This window comes from Sarcophilus harrisii, chromosome 5 (assembly GCF_902635505.1).
Source record: "Sarcophilus harrisii chromosome 5, mSarHar1.11, whole genome shotgun sequence".
Classification (NCBI taxonomy): domain Eukaryota; kingdom Metazoa; phylum Chordata; class Mammalia; order Dasyuromorphia; family Dasyuridae; genus Sarcophilus; species Sarcophilus harrisii.
Window position 1 is genome coordinate 95525584 of NC_045430.1, and position 20903 is coordinate 95546486.

Here is a 20903-nt window from a genome sequence, read left to right on the forward strand (position 1 = left end):
CATTGTTGGTTGGAAGGAAAATAAAACTCTTGAATATAGAGTACTGGGTTTAAAGCTTCAAAGTCCCCAGAATGTCTGGGCAGAAAGTGCTGTTGCCATCCATATGGTGTGAACACTCTGTATCTGTATGGTGATGAAACTAATACCTCAGAAATACTAGACTGGTGTCTCCAGATATTCAGTTTAGAATGGAGAACTGATGATGCCAGTTCTGTAGAAAAATTATTTCTATCTTTGGTTCCCTCTGTACAATGGACCAAGGGGCAGCAAAGATGACAAGGGGCCAGTTTTTAAGTTGTACATGTACTATCATACCACTTGGTAGTCACTAGCCCCATCCTTGGACTTAGGAGAAGCACTAGCTACTGCTAACTGACTTCACTTCCTTAAAAGTTGGCAGAATGGAAGAACAGAATATTTTTTAAAAGTCACAGGCCCCTGATTTTAAAGCTTTTTCCAATTCTCCAGGCATTTTATGTTCCATATACTTTGTACCTTTTATATCTATCTACTTCCCCCTTTGGAATGTAAACCCCTTGAGACCAGAGACTGTTTCCCCCTTTCTTTGTATCCTGATAACTTAGTAAAAATTTAAGTCCTTAAAATGTTTAATTATTGGTTGTTCTAAAACATCTTACATAAAAGGCATCATGGAACAGTGAAAAATATAGCATAGTAAAAGTCAGGACAGACTAATACTTATTATCTTTAATATTTATTAACCTTTCTGAGCCTCAGTTTCTTCATCTGTAAAATGAGGTAGTAATTCCTGTAGATCTGACCTTACAGGATTTTTGTGAGCATCAAAAGAGATAATGTGTGCACAGCATTTTGCAAACTTTAAAAAGCTTTATGTAAATGTAAACTATTGATATTATTTTATTTCTTCCTTTACAGAGCTCCTCAACTATGTAGGAGGGTTCCATAAGACACTGGGCTTTTGGGCTGAGGTTGAAGTAGGGATACAACTTTAAATGATGGCTCTCCCTTCTTTATTTCAGAATCTTCTTTGTCCAAGACATTTTGGAAGAGAGTTATTATTATTATATCTCTCACATCCATTTTTGCTGTCTTGCTCCTCCAGGTAGGTGCTTCTTTCCTTGTTCTCATTCTTCTAAGAGGATGGCTGAATTTGCAAAGGAGAAAACTGATACTGAGGAATTATGGTTCATGCAGTCCTGTGTGACTTATTACTCATTTCTTTAGTTTTAGCTTCTTTCTTTAGTCCCAAAAGGCTACAATGCCCAGTCATTCATTCAATTCACCAAGTAATCAAACAAGTTGCTAAGTGTAGCTGAATTAAGATGGTATATTATTATTAATGACTTGCAAAAAGGGAATAGATGTTCTTTTCCTACAGTAGGGATTCCTAAATCTATTATATCTTTACTTTTTTCCTATTTTCCTCACATCCCATCCTCAAAGCCAACATGGGAACCAATCCAGTGACATCAGAAAGGACTAGGGAATCTATCATCTGCCACCAGCAGTGGGTGTGGAAATAGTTTTTTGTGTTTGCTCAATAGGAGCTCAATAGGAGCAAACACAAAAACTGAACCCTCTTCATGGGTTCAGTAGAAAAAATACTCTTAAGTCATTCTAGTACCTATTTTGTAGAAGAGAACAGGTTGAGCAGATCAATGGGGAATATTCTCTTAGGCTAGAGATAAGATGATGTCTTTAGGCCCAATGAGCTCTTTCAAGCAGAGAAAATGACTAATCCTTTTTCCCCTTTCTCAAACCCATCTAACCCATGTCATGAAACCCTCCAAGAAGCTAGTACAGAGTTATAAGTGAAATGATCTGTTTAGAGTTTTGTCCCAGGGCATCAAAATTTAATGAACAAAGGAATTTAAAATAGTGATTTTATAAAACAGAATTTAATAGAGTAGAATGCTGGGATTGGAGTTAGGAAGTTAAGTTCAAATTCTGCTTTTGTTAGTTGACTAGCTTTGTGAACCTGAGCAAGTCATTTAACTTCTCTCTCTGCCTCACTTTCAACATCTGTAAAAGGAGAGGGTTGAACCAGATGATCTTTAATGTTCCTTCCAGCACATCTATAACTTTAAAATGCTATGGTTTCAAAGTCAGAGAATGTTCTTGAAATGGATTTTCCCCTCTCAATTTAGTAGTATTATATTTTTTCCAGTTATATGTAAAAACAATTTTCAACATTTACTTTTATAAGATTTTTTTTTTATTTTTTCTCCCTCCCTTCCTCAACATGGCAAGTAATCTGATATAGATTATACATGTACAATCCTATTGAACATATTTCCACCCTAGTCATATTGTAACATTCATAGTTTTAAATGTAAATGGATGAACAACTCAATAAAATTAAAGAGAGTGACAGAATAGACAAGAGAACCAATCTCCATTATTTGTTGTATACAAAAAAAATTACACACCTAAAAAAACTTGAAACACACACAAAAATAAAATGAGAGGCTAAAATAAAACCAATTATGCATTAACTGAATTGAAAAAGGCAAGAATTGCAATTATGTTCTCAGGTAAACAAAAAGGGGAAATTCACATAAAACAAGGAATTATATATTATGATTAAATATTAATACTAAATGTCATAATATCTGAGTTCATAAAGGAAGAATTCAGTGCATTTCAAAAAGAAATAGATATGCTATTGCATAGTAGGAACCTTTGATGTTTCTCTGGCAAAGCAGGGCAAATCTAACAAAAATAAACAAAAGGGAAAAATATAGAATGTGACAAACTGTTAGAAAAGTTAGATCTAAAAAGCTTAGTGTATATTTTTAATGAGCATTAAAGAAGATATATATATATATATATATATATATATTTCTTGTCATTTCATGGTAATTTACTAAAGTATTTCAGTACTAGAATAAAATTATAAATATAGGTAATAAAGCAGAAATTCTAAACACAAAGTATATAGACCATAACACAACAAAAATAGCAATTCAAACACAAGGAGCAAAAGCAAACATATACCGAAATACAAAAATACAGACCTGAAAGAAATCCTAATAACAACTTCCTGAATAATGAGTGAGTAAAAGGACAAATTATGAAATAATTGGCATGTGGAAAACAATGATAATGATGAACCAGTGTAAATTTCTGGAATGTGGCTAAAGTAGTCTTCAGAAAAAAAAATATATTCATGAAAACATTTTAAAAGATTAGGAAAGAGAGGATTAATGAACTGAATATGCAACTTAAAAAATTAGTAAACCAAAAAAATAGAGGCAGCTAAATGAAATGACATACGAATAGAAAAAAGATTAGAGTCAGGAAGCCAAATTCAAATTCTTTCTTGGAGGTTTTATTAGATTTGTGACCCTCAGTTTCTTCATCTATAAAAGGAGTTGAATTGCAACAGATGACCTTTAATGTCACTTCCAATATTTTATCTATGATCCTATAAAAAAGCACAGAAAAATTCTGAAAATTAGAAGAGACATAAAATGTTTTAAACATTTTAAAACAGCTGAGAGACAAAACTAAAATCTGGTTCTTTGAAGACACTGACAAAAATGTGAAAACTTTACCCAACCTAATTAAAAAGAAAAGAAAGGAAAATCAAATTAATAAAATAAAAAATTAACATGGTGAACGTGTGAGACCACAATAGATCAGATTGAGAGAATTATCAGAACTTACATATATATAGTTATATGCCAGCAACAAGGAAAATTCAGAAGAAATAGAGAATTATGCACAAAACAATATGGAAAAACTGCCTAAAAAACCCAATGTTAAATAAAGATCAATAATAAATTATTATTATTGGCAAAAGAAGTTGTTCTAGCTGAAAAGGAACTGCCCAAGGAGAAAGTGATTATAAAAACTTTAAGCCCTAATGTATTTACAAGAGGACTCTATTAAGTTTTCAAAGAACAATGAATGCTTCTATTACACTAATTATTTTCAACAACTGAGAAACAAGTAACACTCTATAAAATTTCTTTTATAAGATAAATGTAGTCTTAATTTCTAAATCAGGGAAAGATAAAACAAAAAAAGGGCAGCAGAGACCAATATCATTAATAAGTAGCAATTAAAGTTCAAAAAAGAAAATTTTCATTTAAAGATTATACCAGTGTATCTCAAAAAGTTATGCTCTTCAGTCAAGTTCACTTTATACCAAGGATGCAAAGATGGTTTAACATTATAGAAATAATTAGCATTATCAATCATATCAAAAATTGAGAAACATCCAAGAATAATTAAACAAGAAAACTATCAAATAAAAGACTTCCTCCTGCTCCCTTGCATGCCTTGCATACCTTCTTCCTTTGGATGGTATCTTAAAATCATTCTTATTTTCTCTCATATACTACACATTACTACTTAATTTGGGAGTCAATTTTGAATTTCATAGATGTATGTGATTAATCATAGCTAGATCTGGAAAGAAACACCTGGGTTTCCTTCCTCCCCAAATTAGCTAAATAATAAGGCTTTTTCCAGTGAATATGTGACTGAGAACACTGGAGATTTATCCTTCTCTTTGGGGGCCATTGGACAAGATAGATTATTCTCGATTAATTTGAAGACCCTTCCACTTTTTTCACTCACTGTTGGTTTTAATGGAAGTTGCATGATAAAAAGGTTCTAGCAAACCTAGACACTAAAAGTCTGTTCAGAGGACACCAGGAACATGAGTTTGGAGTGAGACAAAATGGGATAGGGACAATGAAGGAGAAATGGCATCTCTACTTTATGGTGCTACCCTATGTTCTCCATGATTTCTAATAGGTTTAAGGGAGAGAATGGAAGACCACAATTAGCTTTGTCTTTGACTCTAGAGTGGGGTCTGAATAATGTATTACTTTTGCAGGAACAGTGGGAATGGCAGCTAGTACTTCCTTTCCTGATCCTAGCTGTGGTGATTTTGACCGAAATGTACCTCGGATCTGTGGGGTATGTGGGGATCGAGCTACTGGATTCCACTTCAATGCCATGACTTGTGAAGGCTGCAAGGGTTTTTTCAGGTAAATTATTCACACAAACTGTTATTTAGAGAGGTAGATTATTCATGAGCTTTTCATGATGATAATCCTCTCCCTATGGCTACTGTGGAATTAGACTAGGAGGATTGTACAGTGATATGGTCTCTCACCAAATCCTCCTGGCTTCTTGTTCTTAGGGCTCAATACTTTCCATCTGTGATGGTCCTAGAGATTCCTTCTCTAGGTCTTCTATCTAGAAATCCACTACCACAACTCCCTCATCCTGTGTGAAGTTGGCTATATCCACTTCTGATAACCATAGCCTTCTAAGCCAAGGGGAGCAGGAACACCAAGACAGCCTGCTCAAAGTTCATCTACCCACATAACCCAATTTATGATCATTCAACAATTTCTCATAGGGAAAAGCACCAAAACTTATGTCAGTAGTTGTGTCCTTTGCCATTGAAGAGTCCTGTCATTTACTATATGTGTGACTATGGGCAAGTTATGTAGCTTTTCTGAAGATGTTTCTTCATTTGTAAAATGAGGGGGTTGGACAAGATGACATACATGATTTTTTTCAACTCTAAATCCTATGATTCTAAGCTGTGATACTCAAAAGCTGAAATATTTTAACTAGAAGACAATGGAATGCTACAATATTAACAAGCAATTATCAATAACTTACTATATGCCAAGTACTTTGCCAAATACTGGAGATGATAACTGTTGCTATGAGAAAAAGGCTTTCTAAAACTTAAAGCATTAGATAAATATGAATTCCTTCTGTGTTCATATCCAAAATTCCTCTTTACCCAACCCCTCCCCCCCAGGTTCTGCCTACCTTCATGCTCCAAGAATTTTCAGATAATCAGAGAGTCAGATAAATCAATCAAATGAAGACATTGTACATACAAGGCTAAATGCACACATGAACTCATGGGTTCCTTTTAGCTTTAAATTATATAATTTTCTGTCTGTAAAAACTTTTGATCAGGATCAACATCTTTAGCAGCTCTCCCTATAAATTTGGGCTTCATGGAAAAGGAGATAAGGAAGAGTAGTAAGACAGACCTAGATAGCTCCAGGAGAAGGGGTGATGAAAGGCAGTAGTTGAGAAGAGAAGAGAGGGAAATTATAATTTAGACCAGATTTATTGGGAGAAAAGAGAGAAACATAAAAAATCCCCACAGAATTTGAACAAAGACATCTCAGGATCCATTTGGTCCATGAAAGGAATCCACACCTTAATATATCCACTGAGTGTTCATTCAACCTCTGTTTAAGGACCTTCAAGGAAGGGCATTCCACTTTGGGAGGAAGCCTTATTAGAAAGCTTTTTATGATATCAAGCCTATATTTACCTGTTTGTATTTTTCACTTGTTGCTGCTCTTTCTGTTCTCTGGAAACAAATAAAAATATCAAATCCTTCCTCCACATGACAGCTCTTTAGATACCTAAAGACATGCCCCAACTTGAGACTTCTTTCCTTTAGGCTAACCATCCACAGTTTCTTTATCTGATCCTCCAATGATAAAGACTTCTAGTTTTGCGTTATCCTGGCTGCTCCTGACTATCCACCTTATGTCCTTTTTCAATTATGGTGCCAGAAGTACTTCAGACAAATTGTACAAGGGCAGAATATAGCAGGACTAACAACTTCTCTTTTCCTGGATGTGACTGCCCACTCAACCATCACTACTGCCAGTCTCTCCTAATTTCCAGGCCCTTATAGGAATCTCTGGCCACTGTCTTTTACAGTGCTTAGGCCAATTTTACCAGCTTATCTCTTTTGGAGATCTCTTCAGAGAGCTCTGTCCACCAATTCCTGGAGCGGTGGTTTAATGGACAATAGAGCACCTGAGAACAGTCATGTCCAAGCTCAAGGTCTTTATTCACGCGTCCATATCCTACCCTTCTGACTTCCTCACTCTTAGTTACTCTTAGTAGTACTCCCCGTCAAAGAGACCCACTTCCTCCTCCCCACAATTTATATAGGGTCTATGAGGTCACATGCACAGCTAATTAGAAAAGGAGACGCCTCTCTGGGTGATGATGCAGATCTCAATTCTATCAGAGCTCCTGCCCACAAGCGGTCCTTTCTGATTCACAGAAAACCACTTCCGGGGACCTCAGGTTTCAGGGCCCCTTTACTCCTGATCACACTGTGCATGGCTCCTTCCTTGACCTTAACACCTAGAAGCCGTACCTCACTTAATACAGCTCAAGATCAAATCAACTTTTTTGGCTGCTATATCAGGCTGATAACTCATATTATATTTGCAGCCTATATATTAAAGTCTTTTTCAAAGTAACTACCAGCCCTGGAGTCTACAGGACCTGAGTTGGAAATCTGGCTCAAGACATTTACTAGCTAGGTGACTTTGGGCAACTCACTTAACCCTATTTGCATCCATTTCCCATTTGTAAAGTGAGCTAGAGAAGGAAGTGGATGGCAAGCCATCCTAGTACCTTTGCCAAGAAAATCTCAGATAGGGTTGTGGAGAGTTGGACATGACTGAAACAAGTCAACAATAACAACCACAAACTATGCCTCCCCAGTCTTATATTTGTGAAATTGATTTTTTTTTTGGTACAAAAATGCAAGATGTGCCATTTATCTCTATTGGACTTTATTTTGTTAGATTTAATTCAGTGCTCTATCTTGTGAAGTTCTTTTTGCATCCTGACTTTTTTGTATTCCGCGAGTTAGCCAATACATTACAGATTTTTGTCATTTGCACAATTGAGGACCATGACAATGATACTTAATTAATCTAATTAATTGATTTTTAAAAAGCTAAATACCATAGGGCATAGTTGTCCAAAATGCTGGAAATTTCTTGCCACAATGATTTTGAATCAATAATGACTACTTTGTGTATCCACAATCCAACTAGTCCTGAATTCATTTAATTGCATGATTATCCCCATCTATTTCTCTCCATCCTCTCCAGAAAGTATGGGATATTTAATCAAGAGACAAATGTCCAAATGAAGTCCAAATAAGCCATAGCATTACCTCCATCTACTTGTTTAGTAATTCTGCCTCCCGAAAAGGAAGTAAGGTTAGTCTGAAATGATGTATTCCTGATGAGGCCATGCTGATTCTTCTTAACCTCCAGTTCTCTTTCTATGTATTTGCCAACCAGGAACTGAAGCCAAGTTCTGTTTGCAAGCTCTTTTCTCTTTCTCTAGGACATCACTTGCCCCTTTCCAATCTTGTGGCATCTCTTTTCATTTTTCCATGATCTTTCAGATTGACAGAAGCTCAACAAGTCATATGTGCCAATTTTGTTGTTGGTTTGTTGTTATTCTTTTGTTGGGGGTAAGTTGTGGATCTCTTAGGAACAATTAGGTGGCACAGCAGATAGAACACTAGAGTTGGAATGAGGAAGATTTGAGTTCAAATTCTGTCCCAGACATTTATTAGCTGTGGATTGAGCAAGTTGCTTCAGTCCCTCTCAGCTTCAATTTCTTCATCTGTAAAATGGGGGATAGGATTGTGAAAATAAAATGAAAGAACAATATGAAACTATGAAAACATCAGAGTACCATATAAATGTTAACTTTTCGTCTACCTCATCATTATCATATGAATATCTAGTTTATATATACATATTATATAGTTTACTTGTGTCAAGTGATTGAATTCATTAAAGGTAATTAATTGTTATTTATTTGTATATCTTCCTATAGACTCTGGTTAGTCATTTTTTGTTCTGTCATTTCCAATATGAAGATCATTAATTTTGGAAGAAAAAACAGAAGCAAAATAAAACTTAAGCAGCTCTGCTTTTTTTTTTGTTATCATTTATCACTGTCCCTAAGGAAAAGTCCTATCCCTTCTTCAATATTCTTTTTTCTCCCTCTTTCCTTTTTCTCCGCAAATTGCTGTGTGTCTGTCTGTCTGTCTGTCTATCTATCAATATATATATATATATATATATATATATATATATATATGTATATATATTTTTTTCTTTTAATTTTTGCTTTTGTTCTTAACTTCCATTGCTAGTTGTAACTCCTAGAATGAGTTAAGGCTTGAATGGACTGCCATTATTTTTCAGGACCATCATTATCATTCATTAACTGTGCTTCCATCTTTTGGTACTTTTCTTTTTAAAAACCTAGGTTGATTACTGAATTTCCTATACTTCCATATCCAATTTCTTCAGACAAACCCCTTTTATTCCAACTTATTGGAATTGTTCCTCTCTGTCATTATTTTAATTTTAAACATTTCCCATTCCTCTTGGGCTGACTTTTCCTGAAGCATTTTAGTCCATAGCATCCTCACTGTCTTTCCTCTGAATCTCTTGAAATCTGCTTTCATCAACTCTAGGTTACATGTCACATTGTGCCTGGATTTCCTCTTTCTATCAAAACCCTGGAAGGGAATAATCACTTATCCCAATTTCCACCCCAACAAAGGGAATTTCTCCCTTTTAGTAAGAATCAGATTCAGAAAAGAAGAGGTAGAAGTTGTCTCTATCTTCTGAAGGATGAAATTATCAAGAAGTTTTTGTCCCCTCTTCTTTTGGCAGAGAAAGAGGGAGCCCTTGCAGATATCAGGATAATTTAAGTTGCCTTTTATGCCTTTGAGCTGGTGTTTCCCAAGCTCATCTATTTTCTCTCTATTTTACTTCCACTTAAGTACTCACTTTTATTACTGTTTCTTGGATTGCCTCATTTGAGTATACTTTATTTTTTTTTTTTTTTAAATTTAATAGCCTTTTATTTACAGGATATATACATGGGTAACTTTACAGCATTAACAATTGCCAAACCTCTTGTTCCAATTTTTCACCTCTTACCCCCCCCCCCCCCTAAATGGCAGGATGACCAGTAGATGTTAAATATAATAAAATATAACTTAGATACATAATAAGTATACATGACCAAAACATTATTTTGCTGTACAAAAAGAATCAGACTCTGAATTATTGTACAATTAGCTTGTGAAGGAAATCAAAAATGCAGGTGTGCATAAATATAGGGATTGGGAATTCAATGTAATGGTTTTAGTCATCCCCAGAGTTCTTTTTCTGGGTATAGCTGGTTCAGTTCATTACTGCTCCATTAGAAATGATTTGGTTGATCTTGTTGCTGAGGATGGCCTGATCCATCAGAACTGGTCATCATCTAGTATTGTTGTTGAAGTATATAATGATCTCCTGGTCCTGCTCATTTCACTCAGCATCAGTTCAGTGTAAGTCTCTCAGGCCTTTCTGAAAATCATCCTGTTGGTCATTTCTTACAGAACAGTAATATTCCATAATTTTCATATACCACAATTTATTCAGCCATTCTCCAACTGAGTGGACATCCATTCAGTTTCAGTTTCTAGCCACTACAAAAGGGCTGCCACAAACATTCGTGCACATACAGGTCCCTTTCCTTCTTTATAATCTCTTTGGGATATAATCCCAGTAGTAACACTGCTGGATCAAAGGGTATGCACAGTTTGATAACTTTTGAGCATAGTTCCAAACTACTCTCCAAAATGGTTGGATTCGTTCACAACTCCACCAACAATGAATCAATGTCCCAGTTTTCCCACATCCCTCCAACAATCATCATTATTTTTTCCTGTCATTTAGCCAATCTGACAGGTGTGTGAGTGGATATCTTAGAGTTGTCTTAATTTGCATTTCTCTGATTAATAATGACTTGGAGCATCTTTTCATATGACTAGAAATAGTTTCAATTTCTTCATCTGAGAATTGTCTGTTCATATCCTTTGACCATTTTTCAATTGGAGAATAGCTTGATTTTTATAAATTAGAGTTAATTCTCTATATATTTTGGAAATAGAGGCCTTTATCAGAACCTTTGACTGTAAAATATTTTCCCAGTTTATTGCTTCCTTCTAATCTTGTCTGCATTAGATTTGTTTGTACAAAAACTTTTCAGTTTGGTATAATCAAAATTTTCTATTTTGTGGTCAGTAATGATCTCTAGTTCTGCTTTGGTCATAAAGACCTTCCCCTTCACAGGTCTGAGATGTAAACTATCCTATGTTCCTCTAATTTATTAATGATTTCATTCTTTATGCCTAGGTCATGAACCCATTTGACCTTATCTTGGTGTCTGCGTTAAGTATGGATCAATGCCTAGTTTCTGCCATATTAGTTTCCAATTTTCCCAGCAATTTTATCAAACAGTAAGTTCTTATCCCAAAAGCTGGGATCTTTGGGTTTGTCAAAGACTAGGTTGCTATATGTTGTTGACTGTTTTATCCCTTGAACCTACTCTATTCCACTGATCAACTCAATCTATTCCTTAGCCAATGCCAAATGGTTTTGTAACTGCTGCTCTATAATATAATTTTAGATCTGGTACAGCTAAGCCACCATCATTTGATTTTTTTCATTAATTCCCTTGAAATTCTTGACCTTTTGTTTTCCATATGAACTTTGTTGTTATTTTTTCTAGGTCATTAAAATAGTTTTTGGGAGTCTGATTGGTATAGCGCTAAATAAATAGATTAGTTTAGGTAATATTGTCATCTTTATTATATTTGCTCGCCCTATCCAAGAGCATTTAATATTTTCAATTGGTTAGATCAGACTTAATTTGTGTGAAAAGTGGTCTGTAATTTTGCTCATAAAGTTTCTGATTTTCCCTTGGCAGATAGATTCCTAAATATTTTATATTATCAGTAGTTACTTTAAATGGAATTTCTCTTTGTAACTCTGACTGTTGGATTTTGTTAGTGATATATAAGAATGCTGATGACTTATGTGGGTTTATTTTATAACCAACAACTTTGCTAAAGTTGTGGATTATTTCTAATAACTTTTTAGCAGAATCTCTGAGGTTCTCTAAGTATACCATCATGTCATCTGCAAAGGTGATAATTTGGCTTCCTCATTGCCTATTCTTATTCCTTTAATCTCTTTCTCAGCTCTTATTGCTATAGCTAGCGTTTCTAATACAATATTAAATATTAGTGGTGATAGTGGGCAACCTTGTTTCACTCCAGATCTTATTGGGAATGGTTGCAGTTTGTCTCCATTACATATGATGCTTACTGATGGTTTTAAATAGATGCTGCTGATTATTTTAAGGAAAAGTCCATTTATTCCTATACTCTCAAGTGTTTTTAATAGGAATGGATGTTGGATTTTATCAAATGCTTTTCTGCATCTATTGAGATGATCATATGGTTTTGTTAATTTGGTTATTAACATGGCCAATTATATTGATAGTTTTCCTAATATTGAACCAGCCCTGCATTCCTGGTATAAATCCTACTTGATCATAGTGTATTATCTTGGAGATGATTTTCTGTAGTCTTTTTGCTAATATCTTATTTAAGATTTTAGCATCAATATTCATTAGGGAGATTGGTCTATAATTTTCTTTCTCTGTTTTCATCTACCTGGTTTTAGAGTATCAGTACCATGTCTGTGTCATAGAAGGAATTTGGTAGGACTCCTTCATTCCCTATTTTATCAAATAATTTATATAGCATTAGGGCCAATTGTTCTTTAAATGTTTGGTAAAATTCACATGTAAATCCATCTGGTCTAGGGGATTTTTTCTTAGGGGTTGTTTAATTGCCTGTTCTATTTCTTTTCTGAAATGGGACTATTTCAAACAATTACTTCCTCCTCTATTAGTCTAGGAAGTCTATATTTTTGGGTAGTCATCCATTTCACTTAGGTTATCAAATTTATTGGCATAAAGTTGGCAAAATAACTCCTTATTATTTCTCTAATTTCCTCTTCCTTGGTGGAAAGTTCTCCTTTTCATTTTAAGACTACTAATTTCATTTCCTCCTCCTTTTCTAATCAGATTTACAAGCAGCTTATCTATTTTATTGGCTTTTCATAGAACCAACTCTTAGTTTTATTAATTAGTTCAATAGATTTTTTACTTTCAATATTTTTAATTTCTCCTTTTAATTTTAGAATTTCCAATTTAGTATTTGATTGGGGTTTTAATTTGGTCTTTTTTAGTTTTTTAGTTGCAAGCCCAATTCATTAATCTTTTCTTTCTCTGTTTTATTCAAGTAAGCCTCTAAGGATATAAAATTCCCTCTTATTACGCTTTGGCTGCATCCCACAAATTTGGTATGATGTCTCATCATTGTCATTATCTTGAGTGAAATTATTAATTGTATCTATAATTTGCTGCTCTTCACCCAATCATTCTTTAAGATGAGATTGATTTAGTTTCAATTACTTTTGGTCTATTTCCCCTAATTTTTTTGTTGAATGTAGTTTTTATTGCATCATGATCTGAAAAGAAAGCATTTACTATTTCTGCTTTCTTGCATTTAATTTAGTCTTTATGTCCTAATATATGGTCAATTTTGAATAGGTTCCATGAACTGCTGAGAAGAAAGTATATTCCTTCTATCTCCATTCAATTTTCTCAAAGATCCAACATACCTAATTTTTCTAATATTCTGTTTACTTCTTTAATTTCTTTCTTATTTGTTTGTGGTTTGGATTTGTCTAATTCTGAGAGTGCAAGGTTGAGATCTCCTACTATTACAGTTTTGTTGTCTATTTCTTCTTGCAACTCTCTTAACTTCTCCTTTAGGAAGCTGAGTGCCATACCACTTGGTGCATATATAGTTTAATATTGATATTGCTTCAGTTGTTTATGCTACCCTTTAGCAGGATGTAGTTTCCTTCCTTATCTCTTTTAATTAGATCAATTTTACTTTTGCTTGATCTGAGATAAGGATGGCTACCTAACTTTTTGACTTCACCTGAAGCATAATAGATTTTGCTCCAGCCTTTTACCTTTACTCATATGTATCCCCTGCTTTAAATGTGTTTCTTGTAAACAACATATTGTAGGAGTTCTGACTTTTGATCCAGTCTGCTATCTGCCTCCTCTTTGTGGGAGTTCATCCCATTCACATTACGGTTAGAATTACTAAATCTGTATTTCCTGCCATCCTAATAACCCTCAGATTGTGCTTTACTTGATTCTTGCCTCCCCAACCCTCTTTCCCCTTTTAAACTTATGTACCCCTCTTGTATCACGATGCTTATCCTCTTTATAATCCCTCCCTCCCCCCCTTTGAGTCTTTCCCCTTCCTTCCCTTATTACTCTTTTTTCTTTTCCCTTTTCCTCTCCCCGTTTTTAATGAGGTGAGAGGAATTTTCTCTAAAACAAATGTCAATTATTTTTCCTTTGAGCCAACTCTGATGAGAGTAAGATTCACACAATGTTCCTCCCCTCTCTAAATTCCCTCAGATATGATAAGTTTCCTTAGCCTCTTTGTGGGATGTGGTTTCCTCTCTTTTATCCCTCCTTCCCACCTTATTCTGCCATCATCCTTTTCCATATCTACTTCCCTTTTTATTTATGTATCAGATTACTATCAAATTTTACATGTATTTTTTTGTATATCCACAACAGAAATACAATTCTCAAAGTTATTTTTACCTTTTTCTGCATCTCTTGAGGTTCTATTCTTGGAGATCAAATTTTTGTTTAATTCTGGTTTTCTTCCAGAAACAAATGGAATTCATTTGTTTCATTAAATATCCATCTTCTTCCCTGGAAGAAAATGCTCCAACTTAGCTGGGTAGTTTATTCTTGGCTGCATCCAAGTTCTTGTGCCTTTCGGAATATCATATTCAGGCCCTTCTTTCCTTTAATGTAGAGGCAGCCAGATCCTGGGTGATCCTTATTGTGGCACCTCAGGTATTTAAATGGTTTTTTGGCTGCTTGTAAAATTTTTCCTTTATCTGATAGTTCTGAAATTTTGCCACAATATTCTTGGTGTTTTTTTTTAGGGTTTCTTTCAGAAGGTGTTCGATGAATTCTTTCAATGCCTATTTTACCTCGATTCTATTACATCTAGGGCAGTTCTCTTTGATGATTTCTTGTAAAATAGTATCTAGGCTCTTTTTTTTTCATCATAGTTTTGGAAGTCAATAATCCTCAGATTATCTCTCCTAGATCTATTTTCCAAGTCTGTCATTTTAGCAATAGATAATTCATGGTTTTCAGTTTGTCATTTTTTGGTTTTGCTTGACTGATTCTTGCTGTCTCAATGCATCATTAGTTTCAATTTGTTCAGTTCTAATTTTAAAATTATTTTCTTCATTAAGCTTTTTTACTTCTTTCTGTATATGTCAATTGAGTTTTGAATGTATTGTTTTGGTCTGTGGAGATTTTTCCATTTCACTAATTTTTTTTTAGTGAATTATTTTCTTTTCAATTCACCGATCCTACTTTCTTGCGTGTTCTTTGTCTTTTCAATTCACGGATCCTACTTTCTAGTAGAATTCTTTATTTTTCAATTCACAATTCTTACTTTCCTGTAGATTTTTTATTTTTCCAATTCATAATTTGCACTTCCTGGGAATTTTTAACTTTTCAATTAAGTATTTCAGGAAGTTGTTGCTCTCTTAATGAGCTTCTCTTTCCTTTCCCCATTTATCTTCTAACTCTCTTTTGAGGACTTTTAATGAGTCTCTTCTATGAGAGCATTATGTAAGGAGGACAGTCTGATGCATTTTGCTGTTTGAGGTCTCTTCAGGTTTGCTGACCTGCTCTTTTCTGCATAGAAGCTGTCGATTGTTCTTTTCATCTTTTTATTCATGTTTCTAAAGCCTTTAGGGTGAGTCTCTAGGCAAGGGGTTACCAGCTTCCTCTGCAGAGCAGGGAAAGATTTAAAGCGTTTCCGAGCTCAGGGTATGGGGTGCTCTGGGTGAGAGTTTTCCTTCCCCAACAGGAAGTGGATTCAACACTGGCCGAGCTATCAAAGCGGCTTAGTAGGGGCTGAGTGGATTATCGATTGCCCTAGGCTAGAGACTAAGTGGTGAAAGTGTCACTGCCCCAGGCGGAGCCTCTTGTGGGACTGTGAGTGTGTAGCAGCTGGGCGCAGACCGCGACCATGGGAACTCTGCCCCAGTGTCTCTGCCCAATGCAAATCGGCCCTGGAAGAAGCTCTATGGCCCCAAGCTGGGCTCCCCACTGTGCAGATTGGAGGCTAACCGAGCTCGTCCTCCTGCCGTGCAGGATCACAACTGCCCCAAGGAAGAAGCCCTTACTGCGGGTTGGGGCTCTGGCGCTTGTGCTGAGATCTGTGCTTTCACCCTCGGTTTTGAGACTCTCTCGGAACCTAATTTCTCTCCGTCTCTGATCTCCCCCCTGGCCCGTAACCAACCTTTTTGGCGGACTGCAGATTTTCTTTGGCTAGGTGAGGTTGTTCTACTTCTTATCTTTCCGAATTGTAGCAGTCAAGACTATTTTTGAGGCTCGATATAATATTGGTAACGAGGGTAAGAGAAGAGCTTAGAAAGTCGCGTGTGTCTTCTCCGCCATCTTCTTGAGTATACTTTATTAAAATACACTGTTACCCTCCCCCACTCCCCTTACCCTATCCCTTCTAACCTAGCTTATTTCTTTGAAAGGAAGATGAAGTAGACCCATCTGGAACCATAGTTCACTCATGGATTTCATCTCACTAAATCTCAGTGATAACCTGTAAGACCAAATTTGCCTCCTTATGTTAGGACCGCCGTTTCTTCATGTTTGTTGGCTAAACTTTGGGCATGTGTGTCCCAGATCCATTTGAAGCCATGGATTTTACTTACCACTGGTTCCTTTCTTTTTGTCTCCTGTGAATTTCTGGATGTATTGTTTTCCTTGAATCTACTTTATAAGATAATCTAACTTGGAGGATTTATATAGACAATCCCCTATACTTTTTAGTTTAAAGTATTTTTATGGATATATGAGATACTTGTCACATGTATTCTTATCAGGCTTTAGGTATACTCTATTTTTAGCTTGGGATTTATCATCCTTATGTTTTAAGCCATGTACAAAAAATTTAAATGCAATTTTTAGACACCATCTTCTTAGCTGACTGTTCTCTTCCCAAATTAATTTATATTTTCTGTACCTCTTGCCTTCTTCAGTGAGTAACTATAAGGAAAATGCCATATCAGGCGTCTTCAGTTTATTGAAGACTTTATAATCATTTTAGGTTACTTATGGCAGTATACTTTATATACAAGTGAATCAACAAAAGTGGGTAATTTCCAACCATTTTGATGTCTTGATAATACTCTATTATGTATTGGTTACATGCTCTAAGAAGCCTTTTATTGATATCAAATCAACAAATAACTGTCTCATTATCCCTGAGCAGAGAATCATTAACTTTTACTTCTCTTCTCTTTTTCCCTGACCTTTGTTAAGGCCATCTTGTTAGATGGATTCTCATCTGATACCTCTAGTGGTTGAACAACTTTATCTTCTTTCAGCTAGATGGCACAATAGGTGTAGTGCTGGGCTTGGAGTCAGGAAGATCTGAGTTCAGATCTGGCCTTATACATTGTGTGACGTTGGTCAAGTTTGCCCCAGTTTTAACTGTAAAATGTGGATAATAGCACTTCCCTCACAGGGTTGTTGAGATCAAATGAAATAATATTTGTAAAGTGCTTAGGGCAGTGCCTCACATATGATAAGTGTTTAATAAATGCTTGTTCCTCTTCAGGAAGAACCTTAAGTCGTGTGTGTGTGTGTGTGTGTGTGTGTGTGTGTGTGTATGTTTAACGTCTAATTGTTACAGATATCATTTTTCTTTCCTTTTTTTATGTAAAAGTTTTCTTTAATCTTCAACTTTTGATAAGGATTAAATCTTCCCTTCTCAACTGGAGTTCTCCATTTTGTACCTTTGAAGTCTTATTTCTTTGTATTTTAATTAGCTATCTAATTAATTAATGGATATAAACAATTTAACTTTATTTAAACCTTTATGTTTTCTCTTTCATATTTACCTTTTTATGCTTCTCTTGAATTTTGTGCTTGAATATTAGATTTCCTAGTCAGGTCTGGTCTTTTCATCAGGAATTCTTAAAAGACCTCTATTTCATTAAATATCCATTTTTTCCTCTGAAGGATTATACTGAGTTTTGCTGAGTAGGTTACTCTTAGTTGTAATGCTAGTAAATATTAATTGTTAGGCTTGCATTCTAGAATATCATTTTCCAAGATTTCTGTTCTTTAATATGGAATTTTATGTGATCTTAACTGTGTGATCTTGACTATGGCTCCACAATATTTAATTGTTTCTTTCTGGCTGCTGTAATATTTCTTTTTTTGACCTGAGATCTCAGGAATTTAGTTATTATATTCCTTGTTATTTCATTTTGGGATCTCTTAAAGGAGGTGATTGGTAGATTCTAATTGCTATAGACATTCTGAATTTCAAGTTCTAGAACCAGTGTATCTAAGGTCTTGGGGCAGTTTTCCTTAATAATTTCTTGAAATATAATGTCAAGACTCTTCCTTTGATCATGGTTTTAGATAGTCTAATAATTTTTAAATTGTCTCTCCTGGATCTATGTTTGAAGTCAATTGTTTTTCCAATGAGATATTTCACATTTTTCTTCTTTTCTTCATTTTTAAACCTTTTTTATTGTTTCTTGATAGCTCATAGAATCATTAGCTTCCATTACCCATTCTAATTTTCAAGGAATTATTTTCTCCAGGGAGATTTTGTACTTCTTTTTCTATTTGGCCAAATTTGTTTTTGAAGTAGCTCTTTTCTTTAGTGAATTTTTGTAACTCCTTTTCCATTTGACCTGTTTAGTTTTTAAAAGTATTCTTTTCTTCAGTGAATTATTATGCCTCTTTAAACATTAGGATAATTCTGCTTTTTTATGGTATTATTTTTTCTGTACTTTTATGTGCCTCTTTCACCAAGCTATTGACTTTTTTCCATAATTTTTTTTTGCATCATTCTCATTTTTTCCCCCAATTTTTCTTCTACCATTTTATCTCTTTCTTTAATTCTTCCAGGAATTCTTATTAGACGTGGATCCAATTAGCAGTTTTCCTTGAGGCTTTTGTTTGTAGCTATTTTCTCATTGTTACCTTCTTTTGAATCATTATCTTGGTTCTTCTTGCTACCATACTAGCTTTTTATGGCCAAATTATTTTTTTTGGTTGTTGTTGTTTGCTCATTTTTCTGGTGTACTTCTTGACTTTAAACTTTATGTTAAAACTGGGCTCTTCTCATCTCAGTGCACCAAGTTTCAGACTTTTTTGTGCTATTGTTTTCAGACCTGGGGATCTGCAAGTTTTTTGTCTTTCCAAAGCAAGTCATCTTGCTCTCTTGATCTGCACTCTGGTATTTACCTAGGAAGGTCTTCTAGTGTCCTGTAACCACAAGCTCTCATACTCTCTTTATCTTAGAACTGCATCTGGGACCCCCTATTCCCTTATGACCAACCTCCAGTGCTCTTCTCAGTCCTGGAACTGTAACCCCAAACTGCATATGTTTAAATTGCCAATCAGTATTAACAAAGAGTACCCTGTAATGTCTTCCTGACCATTTGTCTGACCACCTTACTGTCTATGCATTGAAAGCTCTGAAGCTGCTGCCATGGGCTTGGGACAGACTCCCACTTTATTTTCATTTTTTTAATTACTTGTGAATATATATACCTCAACCCTTGGTACCTGGTTAAAATTTCCACTTCTTAGTAATCTAATAATCTCACTCAACTTCCTTCCTTTAGTTTAGCCACCTCATTCCACTCACTCCCCTTCAATTTTGTACCAGTTTCCTACCATTTCACCAATTTGCCCCACCCACTAATTGCTTTGCCCTCAAATTATTCCACTTACCTTTTTTTACATATTTTCTTACCTTATCTTGCCAGCCACCTTTTACTTTTTTTTTCTTGAGTTGTCCTATGCAGGTCCCATGCCATAATCCTTCTTAATTTTTTTATGTCCTTAATTATTCTTAATCCCATTCTCCTTTTCAACCCAGAAGTAGGAGCTGATCAAATATTTTAGCCTGAAGATTGTTTTCTATGAAATTTTGCTCAATTTCTCTAAATTTCTCCTCCAGACTCCTTCTCTGACATATTTCACTAAATCCCTCTATGTTGCCTATACAATTTTCTTTTCCTTCCTATTTGTATAGAGTCACTTTAATTTGCCCTCCCCTTCTTCTACAACCTTCTCCCATGGAAGCCTCATGTAGAGGACCAAAAGGAACTAATACAAATCAAAACTTATGGTAGGCAAAACCAAAACCAGGAATTTTGATATTAAGAAAAGGAAAATCAAAATCCAGAGGTAGGATGCTCATATCCTATTGGTACCATTCTGAATCTGTGGGCTTCACCTGGCATTGCTCTGTCCTTGACAATGGAATGAGTCAGAATCAATTGCACTAATGTTGGGCTTTATGTGAGACTTCCTCCCATCCTTGGGATTATCCTGAGTTCTCTAGAAATGTGGGAATCTGACTCACCCCAGGCTCTGCTTCAGAAACCAGTAAGCCCAGAGTTTCATTCCCCTGAGCAATTGCCAGGCAACAGGGTTTCTGTGGGAGTTAATTATCTGTTTAGCCTGGCGCAGGTCTCCTTCTTTTCCCATTAGGGTGCTCCCCAGCTTGGGGAACCAGACCTGCAACACTAGCAGCTACAGATTGCTGCATCTATCATTCCTCCCACCTATTATACTTTACTTCCTGGAACGTAAGCCCTGTTGAAACATGGGTCAGGTTTCCTGGGCCGTACCTAGGTTGTTTCCTGCCAGGGCTTGGTGGTAGAGTGGTTGCTTCTTGAACTCTGACAGGATAGGTCCCACCTTCTATTATAGAACCAAGGGTCCTTAGTACCATCTCTGCTATTAAGTAAATATATTAGACCAAGTCATTTAATTTCTCTAAAAATCTTAGTTTCCTCTTTTAGCAGATGGAGATAATGATGTGTGCTCTACTTACTTAACAGGATTGTGAAGATTAAATGAGATCATAAATCTGAACATGCTCTGAAAAGCTCTAAAGTATGATTCAAATTTCAAGTGTTATACAGCAGCTGGCTCTTGGAAAACCCTGATCAAGAAGTCTATGCAGAAGTGCATAAGACTGACCAAGAAACATTTACATCTTCTTCCCCTTCTATCATTTATAAGATTTCTAGATCCTATTTCTAGTGACCTGGTCA

At 35.3% G+C, this 20903-nt stretch overlaps 1 protein-coding gene across 1 annotated transcript in view; it reads left to right on the forward strand.

The window, feature by feature from the left end:
* The first annotated feature begins 1007 nt into the window (after positions 1-1007).
* VDR (vitamin D receptor) overlaps positions 1008-20903 on the forward strand; it is a 70615-nt gene continuing 50719 nt past the window's right edge. Inside the window, exons 1-2 of the mRNA XM_031938044.1 lie at positions 1008-1084; positions 4832-4985. Of these exons, the coding sequence (XP_031793904.1) occupies positions 4843-4985 (143 nt within the window). The 5' untranslated portion in view covers positions 1008-1084; positions 4832-4842. The remainder of the gene's footprint in view (positions 1085-4831; positions 4986-20903) is intronic.